General features: G+C 35.4%; 2 protein-coding genes across 2 annotated transcripts in view; one reads left to right on the top strand and one right to left on the bottom strand.

Annotated features, from left to right (window-relative positions):
• Gtf2f2 (general transcription factor IIF subunit 2) overlaps nt 1–16,359 on the top strand; it is a 156,044-nt gene that overhangs the window by 69,938 nt on the left and 69,747 nt on the right. The gene's annotated exons all lie outside the window — the stretch shown is intronic.
• On the bottom strand, nt 1,444–3,348 carry Kctd4 (potassium channel tetramerization domain containing 4). Its single transcript, XM_004640273.2, has one exon. It carries the CDS (start codon nt 3,150–3,152, stop codon nt 2,373–2,375), a length of 780 nt encoding a protein of 259 aa, XP_004640330.1. The 5' UTR covers nt 3,153–3,348; the 3' UTR covers nt 1,444–2,372.

Below are 16,359 nucleotides of genomic sequence, written 5' to 3'. Positions count from 1 at the left end.
GTATTTCTGATTTTTTTTTTTTTTAACAAAAACACTAAAGTTAAAAACCATCCCAACATGATATACACATTTTTAATCCCCACTTTGGGAAGGCCATGGAAGGAGGATCCCCAGGAATTTGAAGCATTGGAAACCTGGGCTGTCTAGTGACTTCAAAGTCAGCCCAGACTGTGTATAGCAAGACTCTGCCTCAAAAACCAAAAACAAACAAAACTAGATATTTTCTATGCAGTTACAGCATAGTATTTAGGCACTTGAATATGTCTATCCAAAAGCAAGTAATTCTGAATTTAAATAAGTACATTTATAAAAAGTTATGAGTAACTTAGACAAAGTGTGATTTACAGAAGCTTGAGAAGAAATTAAATGCATCAAGATACAATTTGTATAGAGATGCTACATAAAAATCTGAGTTGTGGTGGTTTCTAACAGTATTAACTTTTTAATAAAAAGTTCTATTTCATTTTTATTTGATTCAAAAACCTTACTTGTACGATTTCTAAGATTTGCTCAGCTCCATCTCCTGTAAAAAAGATGTGTCATAGCTATTTTTATTATCCACAATGAAATCTTGTGAAGAGAAAATCTGGCTTTGACATTAAATCTTAACTATTTTTTTCATTATTCAAGATCAAATGCCAAGGAAAAGTCAGCTTATAAACTGGAGAGGTATATAAACAGTTCAACTGAAGTGATTGTTACATTTTTCTCTGTTGCTCCTTTGAGATTTGATTAAACCATTTGAAGTACTTAAGATAATTTGATATTTTAGTAGAAACATTTCTTCTTAGTATACATAATAAATTACATATTTAATGTGGAGTTTGTTGTTTAATGAGAATTTCTTAAAGGACTTTGTTGTATAATACATTTTACAAGGTTTCTTTTAGTATATACAGCCAACTTTGATATTACCTTAGATGTTGTAAGTGGGAGTCACATATAGTTGCAGAAATGATACTAGCTTTACTGATTCTAAGTTTTTGTGAGTAATCAAAATTTTGGAATGGATCCTAATTTATCTGTGTAACCTCAGCCAAGATTTTAAAAATGACTTTAGTTAAACGTTGTTATGATTAAGATTTTGTTACCACATTTAAATTAATTTCACAGGAGCAAATTTAAGATATAACCAATTTTAACCAAAGAAGAGTACAGAGAAAGGATTTAGCTGTTTTTTATTAGGGCAGGTTTGAGGTGGGGAACGGACTCACATTTAAAATTCTGTTTGTATTGTAGATATATTTTATAGAGACAGACATATATAAAATGATTTAAAATTTTTTTATCACTCTAAAGAAATCAACATAATCCACTGAGTCTAAGATACAGCATTTAGATAAATATTGAAAATAATCAGTGAAGTTCTTCCACAAGACTCTTTAGTGATACTCATTTAATATTTTTGAGCTGGAAAAAAGAAATAAATATATAGGATGATTATGAAAATGGACTCCTTTATTCTGATGCCATGTACCCTGTTGAAATTAAGTTATCCATGTTATATTGGAGCGCAGTTATACAAAGAAATGAATTTGCTAATTTTTGTCACTTGCAAGACCAAAGACCAGCGAGAGCTATTATAGCTTGTCATGAGTTACATCAATGTATAATATAGGTGTTATGCAAAATCATCAAGTGGTACTATTTATTTTTAAAGTGACACATTTAACTTTTTATTATAATTATTTATACAAGCAAAGAAGCTGACAGTGTTATTTATTTTTTATTGTCATCAACAGTTTTCTAGGAATTTTCATCAAAATATCAATTCAGCTATAATTTTAGTATGAAATACAAGAACTGTGAATAAGCTTTTGGTTCCAGCTATTAAGAATCAAATGAATAGCTTTAATACCTTTTTACAATATTTTATTTCACTATAGCTCTGCTTTAGGTAGAGCTGCACATCTGTTTTGCTCAGTGGTTAATTTTATCAGTTCAGTTTCTTTGTAGATTTTTGCCATAAATAGGATGTTAAATCCTACAGCCTCTTAAAATATTTCATTATCATTTATTTAAATGAACTATACATAATATGCATGCTTGCTTTTTGTACAAGTACCAAGACATGGTGATTGAAAGACAGCTAAGGAAAAATAAACAAATAACAAAAGCATTCAGTTTTTATTTACAATATATAGATGATTACTGTTTTCATTTTAGGAGAAAGAGTCTGAACAGCAGGAGCACCCCAGAGAAGGACATCTTTAGTGATAGAATTTACATACCGTTAGCTCACAGTACTTGATTAGCAGCAAGGCTCTGTGGTGCAGAGCTAGCTGAGCACATTATTTGGGATGCCTTTGATGCTGTGGTTTTCCGAAGCTTGCTGGCTGCATGCTTGTTGCCTTTGTTTGTGAGACAGGTAATTACTTGATAAAATGAAGTGCATCGCTGTGAACAATTGACCCTTTAGAACAATCCAGGCTGGTCAGCAGTCTAAACCCACACTTTAACGCCATCATTATAGCCTCAAACTTAAGAGTTTCCAAGGTACAGACAAAGGTGTTGTCTTCCTTCAGTACAAGTCGAGTGCCATTTTCAGACTTTATGAAGTATTTAAATTGAATGATATTTGATGATATTGAAAACTCCTCTGGAAATCCATCCAGCCTGCTTTTGGATACCAGAACAATTCGAGATTTTATTTTTGAAATGAAATCAGGAGCATTACAGAAGATTCTCAGTCCTTGAGAACGATCATGGTTATCTGTTATTTCCAAGAAAGTAGTCTCTCTGGGTGTTAGCTGTTCTTTTTCCCACCTGGATTTCACTTCTTCTGCCAGTCCCTTGAGCTGAAAGAATTCTGCTTCTTGTGCAAGAAGTTGATTTTCTCGAAACCCTTCGGGCAGTAGAAGTTCTCCATTTCGTAGGAAGTTTAGGACATGCCTGAAGAGGAGCCCATCCCTGTCTATAAAGTAATGTCCATCAGCATCAAATGGGCAGAGAATTTTCCCATTTACAATACCTTCAAGGAAAGTATCTGGGTACTTGGTCAGTGTTTGTTTTTGCGTAATATATAAATATCCACCAACATTGAGGGTCATCAGTGTAGATTTGCAGTTCTTTCCTTGCTCAGTGTCTTCCAGGCTGTTGTGTTTCCCTTCATATTCCTTTTCTTTTTCTCTTCTGATTATTTTACGCTCCATTCTTGAAGCTGTTATTTCAGTTTGTTCTTCTTGGCTTTGAGATTTTTTTAAAAAAGAAACACTACTGCACACACACGCCTTTATTCAGTCCCAGTCTGGCAGTGGAATGGAAATGCTAGCAGCGTCGCCTGCGCTGTCAGCTCAGCTTTGCAGTAGGTGGCGTATCAGCTATGTGTGCAGGAGCTTTCTGGAGTAAGACAGAAAAGAGAATTTGCATTTAACTGTATCGGGGAAGGGATTTGTTTTCAACAGTGTTTTAATGTATATCCTTTCAAATAGAGTTACTCACAATAAACTGAATTTTCTCACAAGTCAGTCATACATGCTTCATTCTCCAGCCAAATGTCAATTTTTATCTACTTCTAAAATGTCTTATTTCTTAGGAAGATTTAATATTAAATAATATCTTTTGGAAAATACTGTATATTACACTAGTATCATTTTTAAAATAAATAATAAATAGAAAGCTAAGGTGAAAGGAACTAAACATAGAGAATTTTTTCTCCTTAAAAAGCCACACATTTTACTGTGATATAATCATTTTTGAAAGCTAAATAAGAGTATTTAAACCTGTTACTTGTGATATTGCACTCAAATTTGATTGGATTTGCATGTGATTCTGATGTGGGCTATTCATTAAGTGAAAGGAAATTACTTTTTACCCTAACGGTAGAAAAATCCAGTAGACTTTGTGATAATCATTTACTGTTTTGTTGTTATTGAAAAATTTATGAGCTTATTTGACCCAAAACTTGTTTCAGTGCTACTCAGACTTGCAGTGCCATAGAAAATATTATTCTGTGTCCATATGTGTGTATATATGTTGGGTTAAGATTAAAAATGCCTGCTATAAGTATTATCATGGAAAGTTTTTGTTTGTTGTCTGTCAGTGCCACAGAGAGTGAAAGGACAGTGTGTGTCATCTCCCCAGCCCTTTACCCCCCTCTTCCCTTTTAACTTGCTTTCAAAAAGCTTTTTTAGGGTTCTGAGCTTTCTAGTATTAAAATGTCCAACAGTACATAAGAAATGTGAACATTGTACCCAGTATACTATTATTTGACCTGTCACTAAGCTATTCTGAAGAATGACAGTTTTCTTAAAATTAGACTTTAGATAATGTATTAGATTTATATTTGTTGCATTAAAGTTATTTTAAAATTATTTAACTGTGTTGATAATTATTAGAACAAATTCTTCTTAAAAGAACAAATTCTTCTAAAAAATCTACTTTTTATTTTCTGTAAAGTGTTAGATTCTCTTTAAAAATTATATCCTTCATTATAGAAAACACTGAATTTAACATCTGTCATTGAGATATCAAAACCTAATTTAAACTGGACTAAAAACTAAGACAAAATACTTTCAGAGCTAAGCTCTTGCTTAGAAACAGTGAAATTGTACAAGCCTGCAATCCTAACCCACAGAAAGCTGAGGTAGGAGGATCCTTGCAAGTTTGAGACCAGCATGAGCTACAAAGCTCAAAGACAGCCTCAATTGCATAGTGAGACCCTATCTCAAAAAGACCAAAAAACCAAGCAGAAGAGAAAGAAGGGTGGGGTGGGGGGAATGAAATTAAGCGTCTTCATTTTTACCAAAGATAAAATTGTGTTCCAGAGAATTTTTAGTGTTTTGTCTATGCTGTAGTTTCTAATGGCACAGCCACCACTTGGACTGATAGTTCTGTGCACACAGGCAGCATTTAAAAGAACTTGCTCTTATAGTCCAGCAATCTCATATGTGTTGATTTTCTTTTTTTTTTTTAAGAATCAAATCTTTCCATGCCTATCACTTTTTTAGTGACACCAAATGGATTGAGAGGGCCTTTGGAAATACACTCATGGAACTTTTATGCTACCAAATGGTCACTGAATAGCAAAATCATAATTTTATTTATAGAGAGTCCTCTTTTTATGAAGTTTATGACATACTAGAATCAGTACAACATGACTAGGGTAGTGATAGAGACTATGCTAGAATTTATGTTTAAATAAAAGGTTATAGTTAGATACTATGTAATCGTGGGTCTGCTTCCTTACGCCCTATTTGGGGTATAGGTGCTTCTGGAGAGGCCTTGATACTGTGATTGCTAAAGAATGGACTTTCATGAGGACAGCAAGGGAGTAGGAGGTGAGGCTGGACTGTTGGTAGTGATGCTGCCCACCTCTTCAGAAATCCTCGCTTCAGAGCTTCCTCACACTTGCCAGCTCACTTCTGGTTTCTGCTGCCAGATTTTCAAAACCACTGATGAGTGCTCTTTGCTTCTGCAGGCTTGTCTCCATAGACATCAAACCACCCATCACATACCTCTCACCCGTGAATACTTTTTCTCACTTTAGACTTCACTGTCATGTCTTTGGCATCTGCAAATCGCTATGGAGGATTTGTTTGCTATCTTTTGTTTGCCACCCGTGTCTTGGCAACAGTAGTATAACTGAAGCCGTACCTTAATGCCATACTACAAGCTGATATGAAGCTATAGAACTTATCTTTTGTGTCTTCTTTGCTTCAGAGAATGCAAAACAGCACCAGGTAGACCCAGTCTTATCCACATTACCTTTTTTAAAGCAAAATGATTACATTTCATGGGAAGTGTAAGAGTCTGTTGATCATTGCTGCTTGTTGTGGTACACATGCCCTCTAAAGAGAAATGTAGGTTGGTTTCTTGTTAGTCTGTTCTAAATCATATGTGTTAGGGATATGGAGTGTGTGTCCAGGATAGTATCAGAAATGTTCACATAGCCCTAAAACTATAAAGTGCTGGTTTTATACCTATCCTAAGGGAAACATTCCTGATATGTATGACCCTATTTCTCTGCCTTAACACAATTATAAACTTGATTTAATTCAGTGGTTTCAGCAGAAGGATTTGAACCACAAATCAAAAATTAGCTTGCCTATATATATTTGACCACTAGACTTGAGGATTTCATCAGCCTTTTTCTTTTTGAGCAAAAAAAGATACAAAAATTAGAAGATAAAGGCCTGTTTTATTTTTTTTCCCATTTTTTCATAACATGAATCCAAAAGACAGATCAGTTGTATCTTTTTTTAAGAGGAAAAAAAATATCAAAGCAAGATAATGGAAGTACCCAGAGTACAAGATACCAGCATTTAACTGTCCAAACATTAGCACAGATCTTTCTTTTTGATGAAACAGGAGAAATCAGTAAACTAATATGTATCTATATCTATAGATATAAATATAGATTGCTTTTCCCTTTTCTCTCTTCTCCTATCCTTGTTTCTTTTTCCTTTGGAAGTTTTTTCCCTTTTTAAAATACCTGTTATACATCTTGGATCTTATTTACTCTTTCAGTTTTTCACACTAGAAAAAATATAATGTATGCACATGTGTCTGATTTGTTTCACTTACAAGTATGGTCTCAGTTGCATCCATTTACCTATAAGTCTCCAATGTATCTTTTGTGGCTGCATAGTATTCTATTGTATTAAAATGACCACGTCTCTTTTATACATTCCTTGGATGAAAGGCATTTGGATTGTTTCCAACATCTAGCTATTACAGATTGTGCTGCTATAAACATGGGTGCACATACATACTGGATTACGTGCATTGTAGATGTTTGTAATCATGTACGCAAGAGCCTATTAGCCAACTTTGTGAATTTAAACAAGTACTTGTCTGAGTTAATTGGGCCCAAAGGTTAACCAAGTTTTGACAAAGTCTACCATGAAGTAATGCTAATCTGCCATCCATATTGTGTAGAATTTCTATCCAAAGCAGCTCTTAAAACTATCCATTTCCTCTGAAAAAGTTTTTGTTTTGTTTGTTTGTTTTGTTTTGTTTTGTGTACTGAGAATTGAACTCAGGACCTTGTATTTGCCAGGCAGGTGCTTGTGCCACTGAGCTATATATACCTGGTCCTGAAAAGCAGTTTGAATTTCATAAGAATGATCCATTGAGTCTACGGGAATTAGCCAACCTTATATTTTCCCACCAGACGCAGAAAAAATTGCTTTTCAGGAAATGTATAGTTTTAAGAGCTGCTTTGGATAGAGACAAAATGTGTCCACACATTCTCTGAATCTATATGCACACTTGCACAAACATATTTTTGTGGTGTTAAGGATCAGACCTAAACCCTAATGTATGCTAGGCAAGCTTTTTTTTTTTTTTTTTTTTTTTTCAGAACCGGGGATTGAACTCCCCAGCCCTCCCATACCTTTTTGTTTTCACATATATGCTTATTCTGCATGTCTTTTGAAGAGATTAGGTTCCATTGTCTTAGACAGCAAACACAATTATAGAACAGCAGCTGTCAGTTTCTACTTAATGGATGTGTGCTTTGACCTTGCTGTATGTTTTCACAAGTTGAGTTTCTCTTTTATAGGCGTGGCTTTCTCTTTGTAGCCTCTTACTAATAGCACTTTGATGTGAGAAACATTCATCTTCATATCTCTATGAATATTCTATGTTAGGCTTTTGTGTGTTAAAAAAATAAAATGAAAATGAACATTATTAATATATTCATATTTTAAGAATCAAGGATTTTTTTTCTGTTGTAGTTTTACTTGAATGTCAAAACTTTATTTTCATTTTGAAATGTAGAATTCATCTTCATTAAATGTTTTCTGGGACTAGAATCATAGTAACACTTATACCTTATGTACCTGACCACAGCATCTCACAAACTAGGTGGTTGAACTTTTCCTAGGACTCACTGGACATTATCTCTGGCCAAATGATCACATAAGTGTGTCATTCCAGTTTAGTGAAATGACTTGTAAAACGTTTCGTAGTGTTGAACTGAGTCTTCAAAGCCTAGGGAACTTGGGAAATTTTTTAGTCTCACTTGAGGAATGTAGAAAAGAACAAAGCACTATGTGTGACCAGAGCACAAATAAAACTGACAGACTAGCTGAGAAACTCAGGTAAATTCCATTTCATGTTTAGTTGCCTCTTACTACAGAGGTAATCTTGACAATTTATAAATCATATTAATTTATACTGTACTTGAGAACATAAATGTTTTGGGAAATTTATATCTTTGTAATTTTGTAAGCAGATGTTATACCCTTTTCTAAAAAGAAATCTTTTTTTTTGAAGTATGGCTTTTGTGTTATTATTTACCTTAGAATCTTACTGTAACTAAATGAGCAAAACATTTCTGAGTCATCAAATCAATACTGAGGGTATAATACTGTATAGAACTCATTTTTATAGTGTTGCTTGGCAAAATGGAATTTTACTATCTCCTTGGCAAAGTGTTATTTTATTTTAATAATCGGTAACTAGTTTCTGAATGAATGACATGGCAGGAGACTGATGTAGAAATACTATAATCATGAAATCAGTGACCAAAGAAGATCTCTGCTCTCCAATGCTACCCCCTCGCACTGTGTTCTCCTGTTGCACTCATCACTTTACATGCTTTGAGTCTTCATTGATGAGATGGTGCAGAAGAGGACACAGGGTAGTGGCTCGTAGTAGCACATGTGATTTCTTATAGAGTAGAGTAATAGGTATAATGAAATCTCATTAACATTTTTGCACATTTTTAACATTTCTGTAATTGAGGTATGGCGTAAAATCACTGTCTAAGTTTAAGACCAGTATTTTTTTATTTTATTTTATTTTATTTTACTTATTTTTTCATGTATTTGGTATAGTGTCTCACTATGCACCTTGGACTCATAGTGATCCTCCTGTCTTCAGCCTCCCCAGCTCTGGGATTACAGGCCACTCCTGGTTTCTGTGGCTGGCTCAGTTCGCCCAGGGGTGGGGCCAGCACTGCATGTGGTGCCAGGGATCCAACCCCGGTCTCTGCACTTGGCTAAGCAGATGCTTAGTCCACTGAGCTATCTTGCTAGCTCTCAGTATTTTTTTTTTTAATGAGGTACATTAAATGATGGCAAATACTACAATCAGCTGCATCTTTGAGCAGCTCTGAGAATTATTTCCTTCATATCTCAGAAAAATAACACAAGGAGACAAGGGAGAGGGCAGAGCTCTCAGAGAGGAAGATGTAAAAATGTGGATGCTGTCTCTTCCCTGCACAATACAGCTGAATCTGGTTCTTTGAGGGTTGGCATAGTATATACGTTTTAATGTTCCCCCTAGTGATTTTTTTTAATTTAGTACAAGGTCTATAGGATCTCACTACATAGGTCAGACTCACAGTGATTCTCCTGTTTTCAGCCTCCCGAGCACTGCTGGAATTACAGGCGTGTGCTATCTATCACACCCTGTCTTAGTCTCAGTCTCAATGTGCCCTTGGGGTGGGGCCAGCACAGCTTGCATGGGATAAAATCCCGGCTGCTGTGCTCTGTCTAAGCAGGTGCTTTAGTCCACTGAGCTATCTGGCCACCCCACCCCCCAGGTGATTTTAATGATCAAACAGAGATGATGAATTACCATGTTGTGAAAATTGATGAACTCAGGAAGTCTTATCTGGAAGAAGTTCTGTTTGGCCAAAGCATAGCGCTGCCATGCCTATTCTTTAAAACACTTAATCGTTCCAGAAGGACTTTTCTGTTCACTCAGTTTTGCTATGTTTTTAAATTTTTTTTCCTTCATTTTAAGTGTCACTGTTAAAGCTAGATAGCATCAAACTACAAGCTGTGTTTCCCTAATCTAAAAACCCAAAATTTATTTTGTTTTGTTTTCCTTCAGTGCTGGAAATTACACTCAGGACCTCACACATACTGAACAAGTGCTCTATCCTGAACTATATCCCTAGCCCTCCAAAACAGTTTTTAAAGGTTTTGGATTTTGTATTTCTGGGTTAGGAGTGTCAGCCAATAAAGCCTGTGACAGTAGCCCAAAATGTGAGGGGGAAAAAATCAGCAACTGCAAACATACTGGTCCCAGCCTCTTTGAATACTGGAAAAATCAGCCTATATTATAGCAAAATGATTTCTCTGCCCATTTTCTTTCATGGTTATATACAATTTAGTATTATGTATTATAACTGAATTTATTTGGGAGTTTTATCAGCATCTTATTTTTGAAAGCAACTTTGAGAATGGAAACTGTCTTTATACAGTGTCATGTTTATATCTATATTTGATATTTCTTCAGTGATTATGTGTAACAAGCAAAAGGAGACTATAATCTAAAGTATAGGTTTGATGACAACTTGTGAACTTTGCTTTGTAAATACTAAAACATACACATGTGGATTTTCTTTTTTAAGTACTCATTCACTAGATTTTTTTTTTTTTTGATAGGAAATCAGGTTTTGTAAACTGATAGAGCAATCCATACTCCTTCAAACATTTGAAGCGTTCATTTTATACTCTTGCTAACTGCTTTCCTCTCTGCTCCTTGATACCCAGTCTTGGCATCCACAGATAACTTGTTGGGTAGCATTGCAGCATTTTTTGTTCAGGAATGTAACTACAGTTCCTTTCTCCCAGTCCATAGGGAGCAATTAAATAAGAATATTATAGATAAGGTTGTTGACTCTTTTTTTATATCCTGAGCCCAATCCTCAAACTATTTTGTTTTAAATTAGGAATTCCCAACACATTAGATATATTTTATAATTTGAAGGGGCTGGGAGATATCTCAGTAGAGTAAGTGCTTGTGTGGCAAGCGCAAGGACCTGAGTTCAATCCCCGGTTCTGCAAAAAAAAAATAATAATAATAATTTGAATATTATTATTAAAAGTATGTATAAACATGTGATTTTAACAGGACATAATCACATGCCTGTAATCTCAACTACTGTATTCAGGAGATTGAGGCAGAAGGATTGAAAGTTTGAGGCCAGCCTGGCCGCCAGGCAATTTACCTAAACCCTTTCTCAAAATAAAATAAAAAATATAAATAAATAAAAATAAAAAGGTAAGGATGTAGCTTAGCTCTCCCCTAAGTTCAGTCCTACTAATGGAAAACAAACAAAACATGTTAACTTTAGAGAATATTTATGTGACTTCTGTTCATTACCTTTGAGTTACATAATAAGATTTATTGAAATTTATAAAAAATCTTTTATTGCTAAAATTCCGGGAAGGCCAGATAGAGATCAAAACAGCAGTTCACAAATTTGAATAAAGATCACCTTTCTTTTTAATAATGTAAGAATAGTAAGTTTGCCTAATTGTTTGTTGAGATACCAGGTGGCATCACCCTGAGATTCACAGGCAAGAAACCTCTTAGGAAAATACTTCAAATGAGAAGAAAGACTATAAGGAAGTTAAAAATTACTTACCTTTTAAATGCACTTCCTCTCTGGAAATAGTTCAGTCCTTTTTAAAGTCACAGGAGTGATGTAAATAAGAGAGCCCCTTCAAATTCCAGAAGGTCAGTCCAAAGCTAGCCTACTGCTCTGTTTTATCTGAAGTAAGAAGTATCCTGAAAGGCCTCCACATTCAAATGGGTTGAGTGACCATATGGAAGTGAATGACTAAAACTTCTTGATGCCTGAGGACTTCGTAATAGTGACATGATCTCATTATTTACATGCCAATGCTAATAATAGTACCCTTTCTGCTTGCACGTTACTTTAAATTGTTCAAACTGGGGATGCCTTTACCTTGAAAGAAGTACCACCCAATCCTTTCTTTTGTTTTTAAAAATAGATCTTACTATTCAGATACAGAATAAGAAGTTGCAGTTTAGAGCAGAAGTCTCAATATATTTTCAGGTTTTGAATAGTTTCTTTTGTTGTTATTCCGAGAAACATTTTCTGATTTATACCCAGAGAAAATTTAATTGTATTGGTCATTTTGAGAGTATAACAAACAAAATAAGCACTAATGAAATAATAGGACATTCCCCACTGGAGCAGAAGGCCAATGTTTATTTAGTGAAAGTTAACTGGCAGAGATCTCAGAGATGCCAGTAACTTCATTATAAAGATACTGAGGCTCAGAGATGTAATTTCTCCAAAGGAACATTGTGATTTCATGACAAAACCCTAAAAGAACCCTGTAATCCTTTTTATAGGGTCTGCTTTTACAATTTTCTCTTTGTTGTGAAACTAGGTGGCAGGATGTGCATAAGATACCACCATTTCATACCAAAAGATTCTTTGGGCTGCAAGTACCTCACAGAAACCTATTAACAAACCAGCCTAGACAAAAGGTGGCAGTGTGGGAAGATTTAGAAAAGAGCCTACAATTTTCCCCACAATCCAAAACATTGAACAAATGAGCCTAGAGTAAGAAGGATAATAGCTGAACCACTCTAAAGCCTTCAGTATGATTTGGGAAGCTTCATAGCTTTTCTTCGTATTACTGGCATTGCCATGTCCTTCCAGTGATTTGTGGTGTGAGTTCCTTAGTCGGAAATTTCATACAGAAGAGATCAGTGGGCACATGCCAAAAGCCTCTACTAAGCATGTTCCCATTCCTTTGGTACCTTTCCTTCTTACCACCCCCAACACTTCATGTCTGAGTCCTGCCCATTTTCAGGATGTAACATGAACATTGCTTTCTCTGTCAAAGCTCTTTCTGATCCCCAACTAAACATAATCTGTCTGTGAATGTGTTTAATCCCGGTATTCCATCTACATCTTAATTTTATAGCACTTATAACTTTAACATATTCTGCTTTATGTAATAGAATTCATAGATTATATGGAAGAACCAATTGTTGGTCTGTTAAATTCAGTATGCATTCCTAATTACCTTGAATATTTCTGCTTAAAATTTATATAAGTGTACATTTAATTGCTGATGTTCGGGCCAGTGAGATAGCTCAGTGGACTAAGCACCTGCTTTGGCAAGAGCCGGGACCAGAGTTCGATTCCCCATCCCGTATGCCGCTCTGGCCCCACACCCAGGGCACAGTGAGCCAGCCATGGCATCTGGACGTGGTGGCACATGCCTGTAGTCCCACAGCTGGGGAGGCTGAAAACAGGAGGATCACTAAATCCGAGCTGTGTGATGAGACCCTGTACCAAATACATAAAAAGAAAGAAAAACTTTTAATTGATGCTGTTTATGTAAAGTAAGGTGTTAAAATATAGGATGGCAATGGAATAATTATTCTGATGGAAGTTAAATCCATAATTTAATTTAAATTTTCAGTTTTGATTTTTTCAGAAAAAAAATCGAACTTAGACACTGCAATGCAATAAAAATACACATCCTTCTAGAATTTTATGCTTGTCTTCCAGTTGTCCCCATGCATACCTATCTTGACAGTAGTTTTTGGCAACTTATCTTTATTTCAAGGCTTACCAAACCATTCGGTCTAGTTTTCATAGAAACATCTGTATCTCCTGCATACTCATAATTTAATGAGTTTACATAATGCATAATCAAATGGCATGATTACTAAAACTAACATCAACAAATTCTCAAATAATTTGAGCAGAAGTATGTGGGAGTGCTAGAGATTAGCCTGCTGTCCACTTCTGTATAAAGAGCTATGAGCATCTGTCACTACATTTAATGGTGAGGAATTGAAAGCTTTGTTAATCTGGAAGTGATGTAAATGAAGGTGTATCAAAAGTACCTCTGTTGTATTCAAATGATTTGTATACCTGTTCTGTAATTTTTCTAGACCTGTACCTCTCAAAGTGTGATCTGGGGACCTCTAGATAGAGGAATCTCTGAAACCCTTTTCAAGGGATCTGTGAAATCAAAACTGTTTTCCTATTATTAGTCTGCCTTTTTAAAAAAGTCTTGTTCAAAGATTTATTTTTCTAATGTGTATATCAGTAATTGAGACAAAGTGAAAGTTTTTTGGGGATTTCTATCCTTTTTTATCTTTTAAAAGCAAATGTGGGCCAGCCTGATAGCTCAGCACACTAAAGCATCTGCTTTGGCAGAGCACAGAGGCTAAGGTTCAATCCCCAGCCTGCTGTGCTGGCCTTGCCCCCGGGGTGCTCTGAGACTGAGATTGAGACTGAGCATGGTGGTGCATGCCTGTAATCCCTCCTCTTGTGAGGCTGAAAACAGGAGAATCACTGTAAGTCCGATCTATGTATTTAGGACCTGTGGACCCTGTACTAAATACAGAAAAAATTAAATAAGAGCAAATGTAAATGCACATACTGGTTTTTAAAATGTTTTACATTGACAAAGCTTATAATTATTTGTAGTGTGCATAACATGGAATATAACATGGAATAGCTAAATCAAGCTGCAACTGTTGATGGGTATTTAAGTTATTGCTTCCACAAATGGAAGTTAAACGTTCTCAAAACACTAAGAGTAGAAAGCACCATGTGATCCAGCCATATCACTCCTCAGTATATACTCCAAAGAATTACCGTCACTATACTGTAGAGATACCTGCATACTCATGTGTCTTATGACTTTCTGATCACTGAGACAAAATACTCAGAAGCTGCAAATTAAAGGAAGAGAGGTTTATTTTGGCTTACAGTTTATAGACATTTCAGTCTATAATCCACTGGATTTGAGGCAAGACAGTGTGGTAGAGGGCAGAGTGGAGGAAAAGGTGCTGACTTCATGGCAGGCACAAAGCAGAGAGGAAAAGGAAGAGCTGGAGGTAGATGGACCCTTCCAGGTCATGCTCCCAGATACTTACCTCTTGTGGCCATTACTTGCCTTCTAACAGCAGGTCAGCTATTAACCCCATTAGCCAGTCACCTTTCAAAAGCCCTGCCTTTGAATCAGGGAGGACATGAAGCTTTGAGAGGACATCTAGATGTAGATCAAAATCCTGTACTTATTGTGATGAGCTTCACAGTGACCAAGCCATGAAATCAAACTAGCTCAGGAACTGGAAATTGTCATGGTAAGCAAAATGAGCCAGACTCAGAAAAACAAGTGTTGCGAGTTTTATCTCATATGTGGAGTTGGGATTTGCAAGTAAGAGACTAGTAGGAAAGAGGAAAGGGATACAAGAGTAAGAAGGGAGGGAAGGACAGTGGGGTGTGGATTTGGTCAGGATATGTTATGTATACATATGAAAATATCAAAGTAAAACCTGTTACTCTGTAATCAATATGTACTTTAAAAAATAAAGTATGTACCATAGAACAAATGTTTGAGAATGTCTCTGTTCAACTCTATGCTCCTTGAGAACAGGTGCCATGTTTCATTTTTCTTTTGTTATTCCTGATATGCTTTACATGTTCTTTTACATAATCAGTAAATATTTCATAAGTGTATGAGAATTAAAAACAATCATTTTTAAAATATTTGTCGTTTTTCAAATTGAGCCAACAAAGTAGATTTAAATAAGGTTCCTATATTAATGAATAGGTTCTGTAATAACTTTTACTTGAAATGTAAGAAATGTTTTGAGAAAGAAAACCAAGGTTTAATAGAAAGAAATACTGAAACACGTTGCCATAAGGTTTTAAAAAGTATACATCGACTTTTTAAAAAGAGCCAGTGAACCATGCTTATGTAGCAGTATCATATGTAAATTAGCTTTTAAAATTTATTTGAAAAGAGAAGGGGACAAGGGCAGCAAACTGATGTTGGATTAAGAGCAGTCAGTTGGTAGGAGAATTCTTTCCTGATGAGACTTTCCATTTTACTTGAGTATGGTGTGGGCCGGGAGCGCAAGGTCATGCATTCAATCCCCAGTACCACAAAAAAGAAAAAGAAAGAAAGGTATGGTGGACAGAAAATATAGTTTCAGAAAATGAGTTCTCTTGCTTTGTGTGAGTGACCTTGACTGCAAAATAATAAGGAAAATGGTGGTCTAGTTGAAATGTAGAGGTGCTTTGAATATGCTTTCTCCCTTTTTTCGGTAGCATGTGGAGATTGATGGCAGAAAGAAACCTCCTTTTTCCCTTCCTTTCTTCCTTCCTCCCTTCCTTTTTTTGTGCCATGCTGTGATTGAACCCAAGGTCATTCCATTGAGCTGCATTGAGACAGAGCCTTGTTAAATCACTAAGTTGCCCAGGCTGGGCCCAAACATATGATGCTCTTGCCTTCACCTCCCAGAGTGCTGAGATTACAGGTGTGAGCCATCATACCCGTCTTAGAAATCTTTAACTAATAAAAAATAAAAATAAAGATTTTTAAAAAAAAACAAATCTTTAACTAAAAATTAAATTCAGTTGTTCACCTGGAATAGGTATTGTTATAAGTGGGGAACATTCACTAGCAATATTTTATTTTTTTTTATTTTTGGCAGCACCAGGGATTGAACTACTAGCGATATTTTAAAAGTAGTTCTTTTCATATTAAACATTAATAAACACTTGAGTTTGTGTTATTCTCAGGGATGGTGTTCTGAGTTTATTTTTCAGAGGCATTGATGTTCCAGGGTTGAACTTTTCTTCATACAATTAAGACACTTTATACA

The sequence above is a fragment of the Octodon degus genome, unplaced genomic scaffold (assembly GCF_000260255.1).
Source record: "Octodon degus isolate 3935 unplaced genomic scaffold, OctDeg1.0 scaffold00122, whole genome shotgun sequence".
Classification (NCBI taxonomy): domain Eukaryota; kingdom Metazoa; phylum Chordata; class Mammalia; order Rodentia; family Octodontidae; genus Octodon; species Octodon degus.
The sequence above is the reverse complement of the archived record's forward strand: the minus strand, read 5'-3'. Positions and strand labels throughout refer to the sequence as shown.